General features: G+C 40.9%; 1 protein-coding gene across 1 annotated transcript in view; it reads left to right on the top strand.

The window, feature by feature from the left end:
* Nucleotides 1-23379, top strand: part of SYNE2 (spectrin repeat containing nuclear envelope protein 2) — a 343575-nt gene that overhangs the window by 112986 nt on the left and 207210 nt on the right. The window contains exons 25-33 of the mRNA XM_067468497.1: nt 1339-1462; nt 1673-1833; nt 4656-4803; nt 7224-7822; nt 9517-9678; nt 12051-12201; nt 17767-17925; nt 18666-18830; nt 22027-22128. Of these exons, the coding sequence (XP_067324598.1) occupies nt 1339-1462; nt 1673-1833; nt 4656-4803; nt 7224-7822; nt 9517-9678; nt 12051-12201; nt 17767-17925; nt 18666-18830; nt 22027-22128 (1771 nt within the window). The remainder of the gene's footprint in view (nt 1-1338; nt 1463-1672; nt 1834-4655; nt 4804-7223; nt 7823-9516; nt 9679-12050; nt 12202-17766; nt 17926-18665; nt 18831-22026; nt 22129-23379) is intronic.

The raw sequence follows: 23379 nt of genomic DNA, 5'->3' as shown, positions 1-23379 counted from the left end.
GGAAAAGCAAACAAAAAGTAATAAGCCAAACCAGACTGGTAATGGGAAAACATTCCAAAGGCAATAATCCAAACAGTCCAAATCTGTTCCATAAAACAAGGTACAGGAAAAACCAGAATCAAACATGACCATAAATCCAGAAAACAAGAATCAAAACATGAATCCTAAACCAAGACTATAAGTACTTCTTAAAAATATGAATCCAAACTCCCAAGATTTTAGACTAAAACATGAACTTAAAACAATACTCGAGATCCTCACTGTAATGCAGCATTGCCTGATCTGAATTCTAAAGAAAACAATTCTCTGATTTAAGGACCACAAGCCATGAAGTCATGTCTGTAACCTTGGCTTCCTTGCTTGTGATATTTCTTACACTGTTGTTTCCGACGGAGTCTCTGTCACCTCCTTAGCTTGCTTGCTTCTTCCATAAGATGAAATCTTACTGACTGCATCTCTCTGTCTGCTGGACTCTGAGGCAGTTTCACTTTCAAGTCTATTCTCACAGACAGGATCTACACTCCCCTCATTTTCTTCATTGAAAAACTCATCCATTCTCCCAGGCTCTGAAAACACAATTCCCTCATTTTCTGCTGCTGGTTGAACCACAACCCCTGTATCATGTCGCAATATTACATTTAACCCTTCAAAATACATGATCCCAAAAAACTGACAACATGGGTAAGGATTTTCATTTGCACATTTTAGTTAATATGCATAGATGCATCATTAGTAAAAAAAAGAAATGCACAATTCTAGACACCTGACAAACTTTTGCTGTGTTGTTTTAAGTGATGTATAAAATTCTCCATTATTCAAGCATTCAATATCTATTGTTTCATTTACTGACACTCCAGATATTTTTTTTTTTAAAAAAACCCTCTCCAGGAAGTGTTTACGGGTCTCTCAACATATAGGGTCCATTATTAACCGCTGGGGACTGGAGGGCATATTACATATTCAGCATGGATACAAGGGTTGTAACTGTAACAACAACAAAAAGAACAATAGAAGATTCTTTTAAAACAGCTTTGGGAGCAATTCCAAACATCCTGACTAATTGATTAAACTTTTCATAGCATTAAAATAGCACAGTTACAAAAAAAATAGATTGCTTGTAAAATACCACATTATCTGATGATACCTCCCTGATTTCTAGGTTCTTGGATAGAATCCAACCCCTTTATGTCTCAACCTTGTAGACTGTGAAGAAGAAATAATAGTACTGTAGTAGACACAATATATATTATACCAAGGGGGATCCCTGCCTTGGGTTTCTATTTGTTGCCGCTATGATATCATCATCATTTTTATGCTTATTTTTTTAATCTCTCCCAGCTATGACAGAGCAAGACATAAATTGAAGCTTCACTTATCCAGTGTCAGAGAGAACATAGCTCCTGCTTTTAGTGCTGATATAAAAGATGCTTCTTGTCTCCAGAATAAGCTGAATGAGTTAGAGGTAAAGATCTTGAAATCCTTCCCTCGCTTATCATGTTGTTAAAGTGGTATCCGCTGGAATAAAGGCTATGATCTGTCTTATTTCAGATGGCATACTAAAACATGCTTAATGATGTTTTAACATTGCATTCCTGTTCTTATACAGGATGTTCAACTTTGGCTATATGCCATCTCTTAGAAACACCTGACATGCAATCCTGTTTTGTTTCAGGCCTTAGAGAGTCAAAGTAAGTCTTCGTGGAAAGTGCTTGAATCCATGTCTACCATGCTAGAAAAGAGCTCAGGTGAAATGGGGAAACCTGACGCCTTTGAACAATCTCAGGAGGAATTGTGCAAAGAATGGAAAGAGCTCCAGTCAACTTTAAATAACAGGTACATCCAGCATATTATAGTAGCAGAAAGAAAGAATGCTGTAATGTCCTGAATAATTGTCATTGTATTCAAGGACTTTCACACTACACCGTTTCAGTGGTATGATTTCACTTTATCTGCCATGGATGCATCCTCTGAAATCCTGGGATTTGCAGTTTAGGGAAGAGTATTTAAAAATATCAGCTGGAGAACTCAAGGGTTTCTCCAAACTTCCCCAACACATATACATGTTTGTTGTTGAGATTGTTGGACCGTAGAAAGTGACTTCATTTTGACTCTGCAAACCTAACCTCTGTATTGAATATATTTCCCATCCCTTCTCCATTCTGCATTGTGGTAGGACATATTCAGGTCTTCTCTAATGGGCAAGACCATGTTTGGTCAATTTCATAACTCAACTCCAGATTTCTAGGGGTGCATCGACAGGCAGCTCTCCACATTTGCTGGGGTTACAGCAGGCATGGGCAAGCTTTGACCCTCCAGGTGTTTTGGACTTCAACTCCCACAATTCCTAACAGCCGGTAGGCTGTTAGGAATTGTGGGAGTTGGAGTCCAAAATACCTGGAGGGCTAAAGTTTGCCCATGCTTGGGTAAGAGGCATAGGGCCCCCATGAATGTGAAAAACCATAAATTAAAAAAAAACGTTAGAGAACATCTCTGTAGGAATGTCTAGGTCCTCCACCATGACGCTATGGTCAACTTTTCCTGGAAGCTGGCCATACAATTTCATTGGAGGATTTGGAGATTCCTAGAGAGAATATTTTAATCACATCCATAAATAATAACACCCACAGTAGTCAAGGCTGTAAATGTGGATTGCCGTCTGTGTGTTGTAGAATTGATGCTGTTTGACACCCTTTACTGTAGAATTGATGCAGTTGGCCGTGGCTCAGTGATGGGATCATGGAAGTTGCAGCTTTACTTTTAGCTTTCCCCCCAAAAGAATGCTGGTATCTCACCAAGCTACAGATCTCAGGATTCCAAAGCATTTAGCCATTGAAGTTAAAGTGGTGTTTAACTGCATTAATTGTACGGTGTAAATGAATCTTTGGTGAACATGCCTGTGTCAACACCGGAGGTGGGGAATCTTACACCCTTGGATTGAGTCTAGCCCTGTGGGAGTCTTGCACTGGTTCTTTGAGTTTTCTCCCAGATGGTTCTGATCTCAAGGCATCAGCACTGTTGACTTACAAATTTCTGAGGTTCTCATTTTAGGAGGTTGAAATGCTTCTGCTAAGGTCTAGTGATTGGCAGGTCACTTAATGCTCTAGATCAATGGTTCTAAACCTGTGGGTCCCCAGATGTTTTGGCCTACAATTCCCAAAAATCCCAGATAGTTTACAGCCATTAGGATTTCTGGAAGTTGAAGGCCAAAATATCTGGGAACCTGCAGGTTGAGAACCACAGGTCTAGACCTTATGCTAAGGTCTAGAGCTTTAAGTTAAATATTTTGGTATTTTTCTGGCTACTTTTTTTTAACCAGTGTTCTATCCTACCTTTATAATGTGGTTTGTGAAAAACTTTACAGTTGAATTTGGTTGTTGAGCTGAAAGATGTTTCTCACTGGAGTCTACTCAGAAATAAGTCTTGTTGTCTTCAGCAAGGGTTTTCCCCAGATGCGTAATCATATAATTTTGCTTCCAGTGAAAGAAACGAGTGAAATAATAAAGAAAAGTAATTTCCGACTAACCATATATTACTTTTTAGATTAGCATGAGAAACCAGCAGTCACAATGTTATCAGATCACATGCATAAAGTATAGGACTCAACCTTCAAGGAGCTACAGAGGTTATCCAAACATTTTTCCAGAAGTAGACACTGACTAAAACAAGCATCAAATCAAAGGGTATTTTGGGATTTCTCAGGTTTAGCATATAGAATCATAGAGTTGGAAAAGACCTTGTGGGCCATCTAGTCCAACCCCCTGCCAAGAAGCAGGAAAATCGCATTTAAAGCACCCTCGACAGATGGCCATCCAGCCTCTGTTTAAAAGCCTCCAAAGAAGGAGCCTCTACTACACTGCTCCTACTCCTTCCTCCCTTTGACTTCCCCTCACATATTTATACATGGCCCTCATCATGTCTCCTCTCAGCCTTCTCTTCTGCACACTAAATATGCCGAGCTCTTTAAGCCACTCCTCATAGGGCTTGTTCTCCACACCTGTGATCATTTTAGTCACTCGGCACTGGACACATTCCAGCTTGTCAACATCTCCCTTCATTGCAGTGACATCACTTTCCCTGCCCATGGATGTGGCTATAGGAAATATGAGCATGAACTAACTATTTCCACTTTCTGCCAGACACTCCTTGTTCCTGTTCAGGCACGTTCTGCCCACCTGTGTGCATTGCTATCTTATCTCTAATAGAAAAGAGATTGTCAGGGATAAATACTTAGGTTCCTTTGATTACATATTCCACCTAGAGCTCAAAATTCTTCTTAGTTTATTTTCCACGAATCAATGAAATTCTCTCTCTCTCTCTCTCTCTCTCTCTCTGTGTGTGTATAATATATATATATATATATATATATATATATATATATAATTATAATTATAATTATAATTATAATTATAATTATTTAATTTATGCCTTGCTTTTCTGCCTGGATGACAGCAATTGTGTTTGCATTCCAAACCTAGGAAGCATCTGGAAAATTGAAATTTCTAGAATGCAGGATTACACACCTCATAATGGAGTCTATGCTTGTGCAGCCCCTTCATGGAATTGCTTAGCAGAGGAAACACAAGTCAATGGATCAATTGTACGGCATAAGTGGCCATTCCCTTGATTAGTCTTTGTTTCTCTTGCTGACTTTATAGGATGGAATCTTTAAAGACTGTTTTGGCACTTGTCTTGCCCATTGAAAATGAGTTGGTTCAGCTATGCAGCTCAGAAGAACAGCTTCGCAAAAGGGACATACCACAGGGCCTGCTAATGAATAAGGATCTTCCACATAAAAAAGTGAAGGTTGGTATTTTTTAATGTTTCATGCACCTTGAGAATCTCAGTGTACCTTATCTGATATTTGCAGAAACGTTCCATCTAGGCCTAGCTGTTAATCTTCAATTACGTTTTGATGTTGGCTTTTAGGGTGATAGCCATTTGTAGAAAGCATTGAATCTAGAACTATCCCATCCCCAACTAATTTATGTTTGGACATTGCAAACATTGGTTTGGTGAAAAATGGTACCAGGTGCGTTTCCAAGAAAGAAGAAGCCGAGAGGAAAAGGAATGAATGAGTTGTTTATTGTACTAGCCATGACATCAAATAATATACAACTTTTAAAAGTACAGTATACACTTTCCAATATAAATGTTAAAACTTATTCTATAAACTAGCTCTTTCAAATTATAGTAGCAGTGACAATCCCGGTAGGCATAATAACAATAACAAAATCTGATTTGTATTATCCCAAACTGTTTCCATTTCCATTTCTCCACTGTGGACTTTACAAAGTTAGTTCCGATTTTTTGGGCTGCAAATCCGCTAACAGGTCAGATAACTGCTGACTGTTGTCATGCTGCCCTTTCTTCCAGAAGGGCTCCCAGGAGATTGTTTATGGGATCATTATACAAAGAGCAATGTAGAAGGTAGTGTATTAAATCTTTTCTTTTCCCCAACCCACAAATACAAAGTCTTTGAGCATGTGGGATGCCTCTATATCTCCCCTCTAGCCAGCTTAATGGCATTGTTTGGAAATGCAGAGCTGTAAATGCTTTCCTGAGGACTACAGACATTAAGTCTTGAAGATATTGTTGGAAATATTAGTCACTCTTTTTAACCAAATAGTGAAATTCTGCTATATACTAGCCTGCAAGTTGTCAGATGCATACATCTCAAAGATTTTATCTCTAATTGCCTTCTTGTCCAACTGCAATTGTTGTTGTTGACCTGTCAAAATACTGATGGCACAGGGCCAACCAATATTAGGCCCATCCTCCTCATTTATATTGCTCCATCAAACATTGCTTTGTTATACTCTCATCCTCCATTTCCAAAAGTTTCCTTCCATATGAGATACTGAGCTTATGTATTCTGAGACACCAGTGGTGCAGTGGGTTAAAGCACTGAGCTGCTGAGCTTGTTGACTGAAAGGTCGCTGATTCAATTCCGGGGAGCGGTGTGAGTTTCCGCTGTCAACCCTAGCTTCTGCCAACCTAGCAGTTCGAAAACATGCAAATGTGAGTACATCTATAGGTACTGCTCCAGTGGGAAAGTAACGGCAGTCCATGCAGTCATGCCGACCACATGATCTTGGAGGTGTCTACGGACAACGCCGGCTCTTTGGCTTAGAAATGGAGATGAGCACCACACCCCAGAGTCAGACATGATTGGACTTAATGTCAGGGGACAACCTTTACCTTTTATTATGACCTTAAGTGAGGGAAGATCCAATTCAATTCTGGGAGAAGGGCTAAAAGAGCTCTCACAAACCTTTTTTTGATACACTCAACCTGTTTTGTCTTACCCTGTCCCCATATTTCCGCTCCGTATAGCAATTGTGGTAAAATTTTAGCAGTAAAAATCTTAATTGTGGGACATACAAGTGGATATTTTGGCTGCCTCTACATGTCTCTGAGAGGAAGAGGAGTGCTTAACCCTTCCATGTTTTGTGAAGTATTCTCATAGCTACTCCAAACGTCTGCCCCCAGCCCAGAGTTTGGGAAAGTTACTTTTTTACTATAACTGAGAATCCATGGAGATTCTAGAGTTATAAAAGGAAGTAATTTTACTAAGCTTTGGAAAGGATTTTGCAGTTTATCTGGAAATCTGACCACTGCCTCTCATTTAAAACTATCAGCAGACAGAAAAGGATAAATAATTGCTTGAAAGACAGCTGCTTAATCCTTCCCACATTTAGTGCTTCTCACAAATTGGCACTGATACTAATTACTAACTGTCAATTTCCAGCTCACTAATTTGTGACTGACAGTTTGTTATTATTATTATTAACTTTATTTATATTCCACCTTTTTCCATGTGAGGATTCAAGGTGACTAAAAATCCCACACTTTAGTCAAGTTTAACAAGTGCAGTACAAAAGTTTCAAAACAATTCAATAGTACAGTGTGGTAAAAGCTGATTAAAATAGGCTTTCAAACTCACAGCCACCCCCAATCCCACCCACAACCTTTCCAAAGTCTGCCCCTTATCCTTCCCCAAATATCTGCTGGCAGAAGCTAAATTGGGCATTGCATTATATACACTCGGCTTGGATGCATATGTGTTTACTGAATACATAACTAACACAGTGTTGTGTAAAAACAGAGATGTAAATCAAGAAAGTTTCTTATACATATTACTGGACTATTATGATGCCCATTTGCATTTCATGAATTTAGTTCTAAAGTACTACCTATCCCTGTTGTGTTTTCCTATCTGTCAGAAAATGCAGGCATCTATAGTAAAATGCATTGGATGGTGCAACCAGAAAGAGCAAAGCAACCCCACAGGAAGGACGGTTGACCCAGCAGACTGGCAAGCGGCAAGCGCAATGATCAGTCAATACAAAATGCAATTGGAAGAACTGGGTCATAAGATACAGACTGTTGAAGCAGTTTTGCAAGATCTTGAAACTTTCCTGCCGTACCTGAGGAAGGTCAGTGGTCCTGTGGAGGCCTCAGATCCTCTCAGTCATCCTCAGCAACCTCTTGTCCAACAAGAGGTATGGAAGATGCAGAAAGAGGCCAGATCTCTGGATGACCGGTTGACGCGTGCCCGTATCCGCTTGGAAGACCCTGATTCGGGTAAAAAGATTACCTTCAAAGAGCTCGTTGCAACTTTCTGTGCAAAGGAATTCCCAACTGCCAGCTCTGCAGAGACACTAGAGGTTGCCCAGAACCAGGATATGCCGAGCCAGGTTGACCCGAACCAGGAAGAATTTTCACAAAAGAACAGCGAACTCTATAAAAGTATCCAAGAAATACGCGATAAAATGTGTAAAATAGGTTTAAGGGATCCGACAATTCATGCCGTTCAGCAAAGGTGAGCAAAATATGCATTTTTCATATTTGTTTCAAGTTCTTTCAATATGTTTTACACTGTCATTTGGCAGAAGGTATAACATTTAGATTTAACTTGTTATTTTTTAGGAACTGCAAAATATGCTGTTCATTACACTTTATCCTAGAGCAGTGTTTCTTAATCTGTGGGTACCCAGATATTTTGGCCTTCTGCTCTCAGAAATCCTAACAATTGGTAAACTGGCTGGGATTTCTGGGAGTTGTAGTCCAAAACACCTGGGGACCCACAGGTTGAGAACCACTGTTCTAGAGCCAATGTGCTGTGATGGTTAGAATTACAGATTGAAATCAAGGAAATCTGAAGCTTCTTGAAAAACATTGGATATGAACATTTCAGAAGCACCATAGACTACTCATTCTGCCACTTCCTACCCTAAACCTGCAGCATTGTTGTGAAGGTGTGGGAATCACATATGCTAGCTTGAGTTCATAACACTCACTATGATATGTGCAGCAAGATTCTGGTATGTTCAGGGGATATATTCCCAGCTGGCCCACTGTTAGAGATCCAGGTTCAAGCTGAGTTGGTCTGAGTGGATGGCTACAGCATATCTGAGACGGTTCTCCCAAGTTAGTGGCATTGAATTTGCATAAATCAGTCTTCATTCGTTTAGTGACACAGCTTGGGTGTGATCCTGGATTCATCGCTGAGTCTGGAACCCCAGGTTTCAGCGGTGACCAGGGGAGCATTTGCAGTTAAAACTTGTACGCCAGCTGCACCCGTACCTTGGGAAGTTTGACTTGGCCACGGTAGTCCACACTCTGGTTACATACTGTATAGACTACTGCAACGTGCTCTACGTGGGGTTGCCTTTGAAGACTGCTCGGAAGCTTCAAATGGTCCAACGGATGGCAGCCAGATTAATAACAGGAGCAACACTCAGGGAGCATACAACTCCTCTGTTGCACCAGCTCCACTGGCTGCCAGTCTGCTACCGAGCACAATTCAAAGTTCTGGCTTTAGCCTATAAAACCCTAAATGGTTCTGGCCCAACTTACCTGTCTGAACACACCTTCCCTTATAAACCTGTTGAATTGTTGCCCATGTAAGCCACCCTGAGTCCCCCCTCAGGGGTGAGAAGGGCGGGATAGAAGCGATGTAAATAAATAAATAAATAAATAAATACCTGCTAGGACTTTAAGATCGTCCGGGGAGGCCCTGCTCTCGATCCCACCTGTGTCACAAACACCTTTGGTAGGAAGAGAGACACGGCCTTCTTAGTGGTGCCTCCTCTGCTATGGAACGCCCTTCCTGAGGACATTAGATCGCCCCCCTCCCTCTTAACATTTTGGAAAAGAGTCAAGACTTGGTTGTTTGAGCCAGCGTTTGATAATGCAAGGTAAAAGACATAGGAATTGGAACGACTAGATGACAAGATGGGACAATGTTTTTTTTTATTAAGAGACACAAATGATCTATGTTTTAGTATTCTTGTTATGGTTTTATATTATGTGTTAATGTTTTTAAATGTTTTATGGTGTTTTGGGGCATCAAATCGTTGCCATTGTAAACTGCCCTGAGTTGCCTGAGGGCTGAGAATACAGTAAATAAATCAATAAACGTTTAGTCAGACCAGAGGCCAGTCAGATTACAGAATGGAGTAATAACGTTGAAATAACCTTTGACCACAACCTCTTTTCTTTTCAATGGTACAGGTTGAAGTCATTGGCTGAACTCAAGCAGACGTTTGATCGCTGTGTTGCAGACATGGCTTCTTTGAGTGAATTGGCCAGCCACCTTTCCCAAAAAGAGCTCAAGCACCAGTGGAGACGTACAGAGGATTTGTGGAAGGAAATCAAGCTCTCCATTGCTGAAAAGTAGGAAACAAGGGCTCTTGTTGTTATTGTAGTGTGACTTTAAGTTAGTTGTAACTTCTGGCAACCCTAAGGTGAAGTTAATCACAAAGATTTCTTGTCTCGATTTGTTCAGAAGTAGATTGCTGTAGCCTTCTTCTAAAGCTTGAGGGTATGAAACCTGTCTAAGGTCACCCAGTGGATTTCCATTACGGAGTAGAGATTTGACTCCTGTTCACCCAATGTTCCATTCCAACTTTCCAACCACTATACCATGCTGGTTCTCTTCTGAGGCTGTAATCCTGTGCATATTCCTGTCTTCTTTGTCATTGGGAATGGTGAAACTACTCAAGACTTTAATCCAATGTGAGCTTACAGTGAATGAGCCTTCAATGATAACAGATTGGTTCTGGTGTGAGAGAATTGGCTGTCTGCAAAGATGTTGCCCAGGAAATATCTGGATGTTTTACCATGCAAAGGATGAGGAAGTACTTATTTACTTACAGTATTTGTATACCGCTTTTCTCACCCCGGGGTGACTCAAAGTGTCACAAATGGACGGTGAAACGACAGCTCCCTTGGTGGCCAGAATACCCTCATGAAAAAGCTGGAATGTTAAATAGCCTCTGTGTGTCTGTCTGTATACATTGTGTGTCTGTGGCATTGAATGTTTGTCATGTACATTGTACATTGTAATCCGCCCTGAGTCCCCTGCAGTATACTCGAGTATACTGTATATACTCGAGTATGAGCCTAGTTTTTCAGCCCCTGTTTTAGGCTGAAAAAGCTCCCTTCGGCTTGGAGTCCCTTGGAGTCAAGGTTATTTATTATTTTTCTCTGCTATTAGCATTATTTTATTACATTTATTTTGCAATTATTATTATTATTATTATTATTATTACATTTACAGTATTTTACCCTATTATTACATTTATTATCTTAATCTATTATTATTATTATCATTATATTTATTAATTTACTTTATTATTGCGGCATTTATTCATTTACTCTATTATTACTGTTATAATTGCATTTCCATCATTTTACTCTATTATTATTATTATTATTATTATTATTATTATTATTATTATATTTATTATTTTACTATCTTTATTATTGTTGGAAGGATACCTAAGTATGTTTACATTAAAGAAGGTTAGCATAATGATTTAATCAGAATTGGGCAGTCTTATCTTAAATTACAGTCTTATGTAAATATTCAAAACCATTTCACCTCCTGATGCCTCAATTAATGTAATTTTATTGGTTATCTATTTTTATTTTGAAATTTACCCATAGCGCCTGCATTTCCTACCCTCAGCTTATACTCAAATCAATACATTTTCCCAGTTTTTTGTGGTAAAATTAGGTGCCTCGGCTTATATTTGGGTTGGCTTATACTCAAGTATATACGGTAAATACTGTAATAAACAAATAAATAAATAAATAAATAAATAAATAAATAAGGATGGACATTGGAATCATAGAACCCTAGAGTTGGTATTGACCGCAACAGCTATCCAATCCTTCTCCTTTTCCTTTTTCAAGTAAAAGATCAAATTACTAGATGTTGAATACATAAACAATGGATCATCTGGCTTCATGAATCCAAGTCTACAATTGTGTGCCCCATATAAGTAAAAGGCTGAGATGTGAACACCGACACACTAAAGCATGCACATTGACGTCATTGCCATTTAATCATAGAATCATTGAGTTGGAAGAGACCTCATGGGCCATCCAGTCCAACCCACTGTCAAGAAGCAGGAATATTGTATTCAAAGCATCCCCAACAGATGGCCATCCAGCCTCTGTTTAAAAGCTTTCAAAGAAGGAGCCTCCACCACACTCCGGGGAAGAGAGTTCCACTGCTGAACGGCTCTCACAGACAGGAAGTTCTTCCTTATGTTCAGATGGAATCTCCTTTCTTGTAGTTTGAAGCCATTGCTCCGTGTCCTAGTCTCCAAGGCAGCAAAAAACAAGTTCGCTCCCTCCTCCCTGTGACTTCCTCTCACATATTTATACATGGTTATCATGTCTCCTCTCAGCCTTCTCTTCTTCAGGGTAAACATGCCCAGCTCTTTAAGCCACTCCTCATACGGCTTGTTCTCCAGACCCTTGATCATTTTAGTCACTCTCCTCTGGACACCTTCCAGCTTGTCAATATCTCTCTTCAATTGTGGTGCTCAGCATTGGACACAATTAATATGGGGCATGATTGTCTGCATGTTTTAAATATCCACAGTGGGTCCTGGAACAAACCCCTGTGTGCTAAAGACTAAATTCCTTGATATACTTGCACAGTCATGTGGAAAAAACAACAACATCCAAGCATCGCCAATCTTGCTCAGTCTGATAAATATGTTAATAATTTCGGCTTTGTTCTTTCTCAATAGGCTGGAACACTGTGGCCGAGTGAAGGAGCTCTTGAAGAAGTACCACAGCTGCAAAAACGGCCTCATGAGCATTATTCTGAAGCAGGAACACGTCTTGTCCCAGCAAGCGTCTTACATGGGGAAAGCAAACCTTCAAAGGATAACGGCCAAGGTGAGGTTTTTAAAAATCCTTATAAGGGAACTAGTTTCTGTGCTTCTCCTGTGCAACTGGAGTAGAAGGTGTAGAATTTGGTGCTAATTATGAAATGTAGCATGCAGAGAAATAACAAAAACAGCAACAACAATAACACTTTATTTATATTCCATCCTTCTCAACCTGAAGGGGACTCAGGGCGGATCACAGTACACATACACAGCAAACATTCAATGCCACTTTGTATAGACAATACACAGACGGAGGTGTCATGGAAGGTTGGGCTCGAGTCTAGGGGGTACTGTTGCTCTTTCCTCTATGACGATGAGCCGTCAGGATTTCCTCCTTCCTTTTGGTCGCCCAGCATTTTCTGATCTTCTTTCTTTATAGCATCGTAAAACACCTCCCCAGCTTTTTTAGTGATACCTAATTCCTAATCACAGCTAAAGCTGTTTTCTAATTGCTTAGGTAAACAATGGGCTAGGCTGACAGTTGGCAGCTCACGCCAACCCAGAGATTCGAACTTGCAACCTTTTGGTTGATAGATCTTATAATTGCTGATGATTTACCAGCTGTGCTAAATCTCCGGCCCTTTCTCTATGAACCTTTCTCAACCTTATCTCCTGGAGCCCCCAGTGGTACAGTGGGTTAAACCCCTGTGCTGGCAGGACTGAAGACCGACAGGTCACAGGTTCGAATCCGGGGAGAGGCAGATGAGCTCCCTCTATCAGCTCCAGCTCCTCATGCGGGGACATGAGAGAAGCCTCCCACAAGGATGATAAAAACATCAAATCATCCAGGTGTCACCTGGGCAACGTCCTTGCAGATGGCGAATTCTCTCACACCAGGAGTCACTCCTGACACCACAAAAAAAAAAACCTCCAAAAAACCCACTTTATCTCCTTTAAAAAAACATGTTTCTGGCTCTTAGGTTGTTTACAGTAGGATTTGAAATTGGTTTCCCCAATTAGATTTCCTCAAATGCAGTGCTTTGGAACAATTTAGGGGTCTTGTGTACTCAGCACATGTTCAAAGTACTGTATAGGACTGCTAAGGATAAAATAGCTGGGTGAAGGAATAGCTAGTTTTGTCCATTACAGAACTGGAAGAGGATTCATGCAAAAGGAAGCCCATGCATGCCCTTCGATTTCATGAAACCTTTTCCTTATTTGTTGTTGCACCAGTTTAGTACAGTTGAACCTTGATTTGTATGGACTTAACTTTCAGAGATGTGATTACACAAATACCCGATACGCCCAAATTTGAATACTGGTGGGTTGTTTTTTTTTTTGGGGGGGGGGGGGGGAGACGGTAATTTTCTCATTTGGGAAAAAAGCACAGTCTGCTATGATATGTGTGTGTGTGTGTGTGTATTTGGCCCTCTCGATCCACAGATTCTCAATCCATGGATTCAATGGAGCTTTGAAGGCAACCATAAGGCTGATGTGGCCCTCAATGAAAATGGGGTTGACACCCCTGTGCTAGACCTAAACAAATGTAGTTCATTTAAATATCAACACAGTTAAAAATAACAATCAGCCAGCTATTCTTGCCTTAATTCTATCAGTCTTCCTCAGTCTCATTCCACTTCAAGACAAGTAATAGCTTAGTGGGGACATTATCAAATTGGGGAAATGGCTAAAGGGTATGTTTGGAAACTGTGGCTCTTTAGACCAGCTAGCACGATTAGTGGATTCTGGAATCTGTATAATTTTTAAAGCACTTGTGTTTTGTCACCAATTTGATTCACATACACACTTGAATTGTTTTATTGAAGTACGGTTTGCATTCACAAGTCTAAAAAACCTTGTTTTTATCATTTTATTTAAGGAATACCATTATTTCAGCTGCAGTGGCGCAATGGGTTAAACCCTTGTGCCGGCGGAACTGCTGACCTGAAGGTTGGCAGTTTGAATCCGTGAGATGGGGTGAGCTCCCATCTGTCAGCTTCAGCTTCCCAGGCAGGAGCATGAGAGAGGCCTCCCACAGGATGGTAACACATCCGGGCGTCCCCTGGGCAACGTCTCTGCAGACAGCCAATTCTCTCACACCAGAATCGACTTACAGTTTCTTTTCTTTTTTATAAATATCTTTATTCAGTTATTACAGTTTCTGAAGTCTCTTCTGACACAATAATAATGATAATAATAACAACAATAATAATTAGTTCTCACTATATAAGAAAACTGACCCAAGTCAATGACCATAAAATAAGATTAGATAGAATAATATATAATATTAAAATGCAAAACACAACGATATATTTTATACAAAAGTATAAAATAGTATAATATGGTCATGCCTTAACTCCTTAAATATTAATTCAGCATCTGATGTCTATTTCCCATTGCTGCTGAATAGGAACCACATCTGCAGACTTAAGACTTGCTTGTTTTATTCATGTCATATTGTTTCACTATGAATATTTTATGTATCCCTCAGTTTATATAATTATTCTCCATATTTAATGTGGCATGTTATTGTGTGGTCTATGTTGTTCTGTCGATGATGGGAATAAAGACTCATCCATGCATTCATTTCCAAAAAATTTGCAAAATTCCAGGTTTATTTTTCCCATCCAGAGCCTAGGAGGAGAATTTCCCCCTTATGTGTTGCTTTGAGACCTTTGTCCTACTTTCCCATCCTCTTACTGTATCTGCTAGAGAACAGACTTCATTGTCTGCCGGAAAAACAAAGACCTCATTAATGGAAGTGGTCCAATTGCAGGCGCTAGAGGGCACTGTTTCAGCGCCTGTCTTCTTCTGCACTTTGTAAACATCTGTCTCAGGGCAGAGAAGTCTGAAATGAGAAATTGAAAATTAAATCTGGCATTGCATTCTCCACTTGTAAAGTTGGGATGGGGTTCTGTTATTATTATTATTATTATACTAGCTGTCCCCTGCCACGCATTGCTGTGGCCCAGTCTGTTGATCTGGAAAATAAAGTAATGAGAAAGTGTTGGTTTCTAATATATGTAATATATGTGATCCTGGATTCATCATTGAGCCTGGAACCCCAGGTTTCGGAGGTGACCAGGGGAGCTTTTGCACGGTTAAAGCTTGTGCACCAGCTGCACCCGTACCTTGGGAAGTCTGATCTGGCTACAGTGGTCCATGCTCTTGTTATATCCCGAATAGGTTACTGCAGTGTAATGTACATGGGGCTACCTTTGAAGACTATTCAGAAATTACAACTAGTCTAACCGGCAGCAGCCAGATTGTTAACTGGAGCGACATACAGGGAGCATACGACCCTCTTGTTGTGCCAGCTCCACTGACTGCCGGTCCACTTCCAAGCTCAATTCAAAGTGCTGGTTTTGACCTATAAAGCCTATACGGCTCTAGCCCAGCTTACTTGTCCGAACGCATCTCCCTCTATGTCCCGCCTTGCAGTTTAAGATCATCTGAGGAGGCCTTGCTCTCGCTCCTGCCAGCGTCGCAAATACGTCTGGCGGGGACAAGAGACGGGGCCTTCTCAGCTGTGGCCTCCCACCTGTGGAACTCGCTTCCCACTGAAATAAGATTGGCTCCATCCCTCCTGGCATTTAGGAAAAAATGAAGTCGTGGTTCTGGGACCAGGCTTTTGGACAACAGACATAGATAGCACTTTGGACATGGAATTGGATATGGAATTGACTGGAATGGTGATACGGCTGTTAATACTGTTTTATATTGTTTTAAGGAATGTTTTACTCATTGTTTGAATTGTTATTATATTGCTCTGTTATATGTAGTGGCATCAAATTGCTGCCAAATGTAAGCCGTCCTGAGTCCCCCTTTGGGGACACAGGGGTTGAGAAGGAACGGGATAGAAATACCGGAAATAATAAAATAATAATAAATCTACAGTGGAGGATTAATGCAGCTCACTGCAGTTGGACAAGGTCTTTTGCTTTTCTTTCTGAAGAGTGCTGGAGCCTCAGCAAACTACAAATCCCAGAATTCCAGAGCATTGAGCCAATCTTATTTCAGCAACAAACTTACATAGTCCTTGTAAGTAACACAGAATAAGGCTTCTTCATCTTCATTCAAATGAGAGAGCAAAACATAAACCTTGAATAAATAGCTATTCCACCATAGCAAAGAGCATCACTGTTAGAGCATAGCAGCATTACAGCATATCACTTCTCCTCAGAGTAGCATATTGCTTCTCTAAAGCAAAACTCCATTAATTCTACAGTGTAGATCTGGCTAAGGCAAACTCATGCCCTCCAGGTGTTTTGGACTTCAACTCCCGGTAGGTTGTTAGGAATTGTGGGAGTTGAAGTCCAAAACACCTGGAGGGCTGAAGTATATAACAGCTCCACTGGCTTCAATTCCCAAGAAGAATTCATAGTACTGGTTATGATCGTTAAAGCCTATATGGCTGGGATACAAATTATATTTCTCCCTAAACAAGCCTAAGTTTTAGCATTTGCAGAGGAAGACTTTCTCTTGGTCCCTCCATCATCCGTGAGAAGTTTGGATGGCTCCTCTTGCTGTCTTCCCACCAAAAGAGAAATACACTTTTTTCTTTATCAAGGCATTTGGTTTTTAATTACTGTAGTTCCAGCACATGGAGCTGTGTTTATCTTTTACTGTCTTAAATGTGTGGGTGTAAAAAAACTTTTAAATTTGTGGTTTTTTTAAAAGCGGAATTGTGGTTTATGGTGGTGGTTTTTATCTCTGTGGTTAATATATCTTAACATTTGCCTTTAATTACCTTTATTATTCCATGAATTATGAGGTGGCAATTATTAAGGAGATCAACTAGTTTTAATTGGGTTGCTGTGAGTTTTCGGGGACTGAATGGCCATGTTCTGGAAGCATTCTCTCCTGACATTTCACTACATCTATGGCAGGCATCCTCAGAGGTTGTGAGGTCTGTTGGAAACTAGGCAAGTGAAGTTTATATATCTGTGGAATGTCAAGGGTGGGAAAAAGAACTCTTGTCTGTTTGTGTCCAGAGGAGGGTGACTAAAATGGTAAAGGTTCTGGAGAACAAGCCTTATGAGTACCGGCTTAAGGAGCTGGGCATGTTTAGCCTGAAGAAGAGAATGCTGAGAGGAGACATGATAAGGGCCATGTATAAATATGTGAGGGGAAGTCATAGGTAGGAGGGAGCAAGCTTGTTTTCTGCTGCCCTGGAGACTAGGACGCAGAGTAATAGCTTCAAACTACAGGAAAGGAGATTCCACCTGAACATTATCATCAGTGCCTCACTACCTCTGATGATGCTTGCCATAGATGCAGGCGAAACGTCAGGAGAGAATGCCTCTAGAACATGGTCATATAGCCCGAAAAAACCTACAACAACCCAGTGATTCTGACCATGAAAGCCTTCGACAATACAATAAATACTTTTGTTTCTTATTGGGAACTGGGAAACCTCTCAGTACAATGTATCTTCTTCTATTTTTTATTTTTGTACTGTGTTGTTACATTATAAATACAAATGGTAAAATAGGAACTAATGGCACCATATTACACAGAGTTGGAGAAACACAGGAAGAGAAGTTGAAGTGTTTTTTGTTCGTTTGTTTTTCACTTGGAATTTGCCTCCAGTGCAATGCACTTCAAAATGCATCTTCTTGCTTTTCCCCAGGTCAACAAGGCAAAACAGGAATTCAATAGCCATTCGGAAGATGTTGACCGAATAAACCAGATCTGCAAAAACCTTCAGTCCCAGTTGAACAAAATTAAGACCTTTGAGGAGCCGCCCTTCGAGAATGAGGCTAACGCTATCGTGGACAGATGGCTGGATGTATGTAAAAAGGAAATGGTTGGGGTGGTCTGATCTGATATGCATTACACTAATTGATTCTGACTCAGGGGTAATATTTTGGATGAATTAAACACAGCATGTTGGTGAAGCTTAAAAGAAGAAAAAGGGTTAAAAATGTGCAAAATAGTGTGACGTCCGGTATCAGGGTGGCAGATCGGTATGGCTTGCCATCCGATGTCAGGCATGGGTTTTCTAGTAAGGGACAATTCTGGGAAATCTAGACAAGCAATATTGTCTTGTGGGATATAGATAGATAGATAGATAGATAGATAGATAGATAGATAGATAGGCCTGCTTGGGAGCTTTGCTGTGACAGCTGATCTTAGGAATAGGCTGTAGAAAAGGCTTTTCTCAAAAGGCTAGTAAAAGACTCTGAATCTCCGTTGCATCTGCCTGGGCATTGCCTCACCGACAGACTAGTTGGGACACATTTTTGGGAGAAGCTCAAATCTGATGAGCCAAAACCACCTTGCCAGACCTGTCTTTAGAACCTGGGGAGCTGCTGTCTGTCTTTGATATGGTAATATCCAAAGCTGTATTTGGTAAGAAAGTGTCTCCATCCAACGGGCACATTGGATTACCCTCCCCTCCCCCTTCCTGTTTATGTGGCTGGCTTCGTTCCACCCTTCATTCCACTTCGTAGATGAAGTTGCTTGATTGCAAAGCCTTTTGGGTTTATTTTCCTTTCTTTCTTCTTGCTTTCCTGTTAAACCTTCCAGGTCAATGAACGGACGGAAAACTATTGCGACAATTTGGGAAGAGCTCTGGCTTTATGGGACAAGCTCCTTAATTTATCTAGCTTGATCGAGGAATGGTCAAATGCACAACTGAAGAACTTAGAAGAAGATGGCAGCCCGACCGAGAAGGAGCTGGCACAGTTGGAGGTAAGGTTCATGGAGACACTTTGGGTCCCGTTTAGGGAGAAAAGCAGGATACAAATAAATATTTATTATTATATATCAAGTAATAAAAACTTGAAGAAGGTAGAGTTGAAGGTAAAGTTCACAGAGTCTCTCCCTCTCTCTGAAAGTCAATGTCTATCTGTCTAGCAAAGGATGTTGATAGGTGAAATAGCCCTCAATGATGTCACTGGATTGGCTGTAACTAGGTGAAGTGGCCTCCCCTCTTACTGGCTCATACAGAGATAGCCTTTAAGATACTTCCCTTACTTTCATGATGTCATTAGATAAACTTAGAACCATGTAACTGTCCTGTATCCATATTTACAATCATGGCAGCATTACCACAACTGCAAATGCCTTTTAAACCCACCTTAAAACCCAGACAGCGATACTTTTTAAAAATGTGTCAGAAGCGAATTGAGAATATACTGCAAGTTTCTTCTGGTGTGAGAGAATCAGCCATCTACATTGGCGTTGCCCAAGGGACATCTGGATGTGATACCATCCTTTGGGAGACTTCTCTCATGTCCCTGCGTGGGAAGCTGGGGATGACAGATGGGAGCTCACCCCGTCTTGTGGATTCAAACTGCTGACTTTCAGGTCTTCAGGTCAGCAGTTCAGCGGGCACATGGGTTTAACCAATTGTGCCACCACAGGTTTTTGTGTGTGTCAGGAGCAACTTGAGAAACTGCAAGTTGCTTCTAGTATGAGAGAATCGGCCATCTGCAAGGACGTTGCCCAGGGGACGCCTGGATGTTTAATGTTTTACCATCCTTATGGGAGGCTTCTCACATGTACCCACATGGGGAGCTGGAGCTGACAGAGGGAGCTCAACCCACTCTCCTTGGATTCAAACCGCTGACCTGTCAGCAGTCCTGTCAGCACAAGTGTTTAACCCATTTGCCACCAGGGGCTCCACGCCATTGCAGTGATCTATATAAATAAAATGTAATGTTCATTTGTGGAATTAACATAACTCAAAAACCACTGGACGAATTGACACCAAATTTGGACACAAGACACATATCAGACCAACGAGTGACCATCACTCATAACAACACTGAAAAACACAGTGGAAGAGACTAAAAAAGCCAAAAAACAAAAATTTCATTACAACACATGCGCAAAGCCACACACAAACACACACATATACACATATAAACAAATATATATATATACACACAACACCTATACACAGACTGGGCCACAGCAATGCATGGCAGGGCACAGCTAGTACTGAATAAAGGAGTTCTGTAGTGTTGGAAAACAGAACATTGAAAGATGTTGCATCCAGCCTCTCCCCTCCCAGTGGTGCAACAAACAGGAACAAACACCTGCATGGTCCTGTTCCAACTCCTTGGGGCAGGAAGGAACTGCAGTGTCATCCTATAGTACTCTACTTGAGAATGGAACAGAATCTCTTTGTTTGATACAGATGCCTACCTTCCGAGATGGGTTTTAGGGGGCCACATCAGGTGGTGGAGAGTAGCTGCAACATCATAGCCTCATGCAGGATCTCAGCCAGTATTTGGGGGAGTGGGGAGTGGTACAGTTAAAGCAGGTAACAGAGCTTACATCCAGATCCAATTGAAATGAAATTGACTTTATCATTTCTTGTTTACATTGTTGACAGGCTAAAAAGAGTCCAATGCTTATACATTGCCTGGCCCTGAACTGTATTGAGTCAGACCATTGGTTCATATAGTTCAGTACTGACTATACTGACTGGCGGTGGCTCTTAGATTTCAGTCAAAGATCTTTCCCACGCCTCCCTAGTGATGCTGGAGAAACTGGAGGCTTTGGCATGCAGAATGTGCCTGTTATTCAGAGCTCACTACTGATAGATTATACTTATTCTTTGGAAACACTTGGTGCATAATATGTACAATACTTGACTTTGTTGGGGATGCAGTTGCAACACTTTAGAGCTTGTGAATAGTGCTGATAATAGTACAGACCACCATGAAGACAACAATTTTCATCCAATTTTGTAAGCTAAACAGGTTCAGGCCTGCTTAGTAGTTTGATAAGAGATGACCAGTGATGTAATGTAGTCATGTAATGTGTAATGCCTGCTGAAATGCCTCCTCTTAGGCAATTGTTAAAGATACAAGAGTCATGTTTCTCATCAGCTCCATCCATTGCAACCATCCCTCTTTTGGTTGATGACTTCAGCCTTTAAGATAATATTGAATGTGAAAAATGGAGCTATTTAAGAGTCAGTTGCATTGCATTCTTCCCACTACTGATCATTTATATACTCTCAAAAAGCTATCCATGTTAATGAAAGCACCGGGGACAGTTGAAAGCCTATAGATCAGAATGTACCCATGTTGGCTATTAAATTATCCATATCACTAAGCAAACAAGATGGCAGATTTGTGTTTCATAAAGTGGGCCAAATGGATCAGCAGAGAAAATGTATTGTTGAAGGCTTTCATGGCTGGAATCACTGGGTTGTAGGTTTTTCGGGCTATATGGCCATGGTCTAGAGGCATTCTCTCCTGACGTTTTGCCTGCATCTATGGCAAGCATCCTCAGAGGTAGTGAGGTCTGTTGGAACTAGGGGAAAGGGTTTATATATCTGTGGAATGACCAGGGTGAGACAAAGGACTCTTGTCTGCTGGAGCTAGGTGTGAATGTTTCAACTGACCACCTTGATTAGCATATAATGGCCTGACAGTGCCTCGAGCAAACTTTTGTTGAGAGGTGATTAGATGTCCTTGTTTGTTTCCTCTCTGTTGTTTTGCTGTTGTAATTTTAGAGTGTTTTTAATACTGGTAGCCAGATTTTGTTCATTTTCATGGTTTCCTCCTTTCTGTTGAAATTGTCGACATGCTTGTGGATTTCAGTGGCTTCTCTGTGTAGTCTGACATGGTGGTTGTGAGAGTGGTTCAGCATTTCTGTGTTCTCAAATAAAATGCTATGTCCAGGTTGGTTCATCAGGTGCTCTGCTATGGCTGATTTCTCTGGTTGAAGTAGTCTGCAGTGCCTTTCATGTTCAGCAGAACTTCAGCACGAGTCAATGAGGCAATAGTGTAACATTTTTCAAAATTCATGCACATTCTTCCCACTGGATTTCTATTTAGTTACTTTGTTAAGAGACCACTATCTCCATTTGCTTCCGATTAAGTTTTGTTGTTTGATGCATAATAATTCTTGTCTCTTTTCGTTATAGGCTGGTTTAGAGTTCCAAGAGAAGAACTTAGAAGAATTTGACACAAAGGTGGCTGAAATTCAACATCTCCTCAACGGCAGTGAACCTTCACTTGAATTGCAGGTGAGAAAGTGGTGGTTAGAGAATGGCTATGACCATTCAATCTACACTGACCATTCAATCAGAGGAAGCAAGGCCAAAAATACTGTCTATAATTTTTTTTAGTGTTTCACCAGAAATGTCTTTTTATAAACATATCCCTGGCACTGTGTCCAACCTTGTGAACTCACCTTCTTGTCCCTTCGCTGCATGTATGATTTTCATGACTCTGGAAATCATGCAAACTTTCTCCACCAGCCTGTTTATAAGTCTTGCAAATGCTGATATGTTACCAGTAAATGTCTGATTTTTATATCTATTTCATATATCTATATCATTTACATAAATGATCAGCTATTGCCAGAAGAGACAGAGAATTTCATCTATATCGACGATCGTGCCATCACCGCCCAAGCAGGGAGCTTTGAAATGGTTGAAGCTTTAGGTGCTCTTACTGCCTATTACAGGGAAAACAAGTTGATTCCTAATCCATCTAAAATGAAGACATGTGATTTTCACTTTAAGAATAGACAAGCATCTCGAGCTCTGAGGATGACCTGGGAGGAATCCCACTGGAGCATTGCAGCACATCCAACTACCTGGGAGTTACCCTGGACAGTGCTCTGACTTACAGAAAGTACTGCTTGACTATCAAGCAAAATGTGGGTACTAGGAATAATATCATACCAAAGCTGATTGGCACAACCTGGGGATCACAATCAGACACAGTGAAGACATCTGCCCTTGGACTTTGCTACTCTGCTGCTGAATATGCATGCCCAGTGTGGAACTCATCTCACCACATTAAAACAGTGGATGTGGCTCTTAATGAGACATGCTACATTATCACAGGATGTCTACACCCTGGAGAAATTATACTGTTTAGACGGTAATGCACCACCTGACATCTGCCAGAGAGTAACAGCCAATAATGAAATAACCAAGTCAGTGACCTCGCCGGCCCATCCCCTGTTTGGATATCAGCCAGCATGCCAGTGCCTAAAATCAAGAAATAGCTTTCTAAGATCTATAGATATACCTGCAGGAACTCCTCAGCAAGCAAGAGTCCAAAAGTGGCAGGCTAAAACGTGGGACCTCAATCCATGGCTGACACCGAATGAAAAACTCCCTCCTGGGCACACAGAAGACTGGGCAACTTCGAAGGAGCTGAACGGACTGCACTCTGGCACCACGAGATGCAGAGCCAACCTTAAGAAATGGGGCTACAATGTAGAGTCCATGACATGTGAATGTGGAGAAAAGCAAACCACACAC

The sequence above is a fragment of the Anolis sagrei genome, chromosome 1, assembly GCF_037176765.1.
Source record: "Anolis sagrei isolate rAnoSag1 chromosome 1, rAnoSag1.mat, whole genome shotgun sequence".
NCBI lineage: Eukaryota > Metazoa > Chordata > Lepidosauria > Squamata > Dactyloidae > Anolis > Anolis sagrei.
This window is presented reverse-complemented; position numbering and strand designations above follow the sequence as displayed.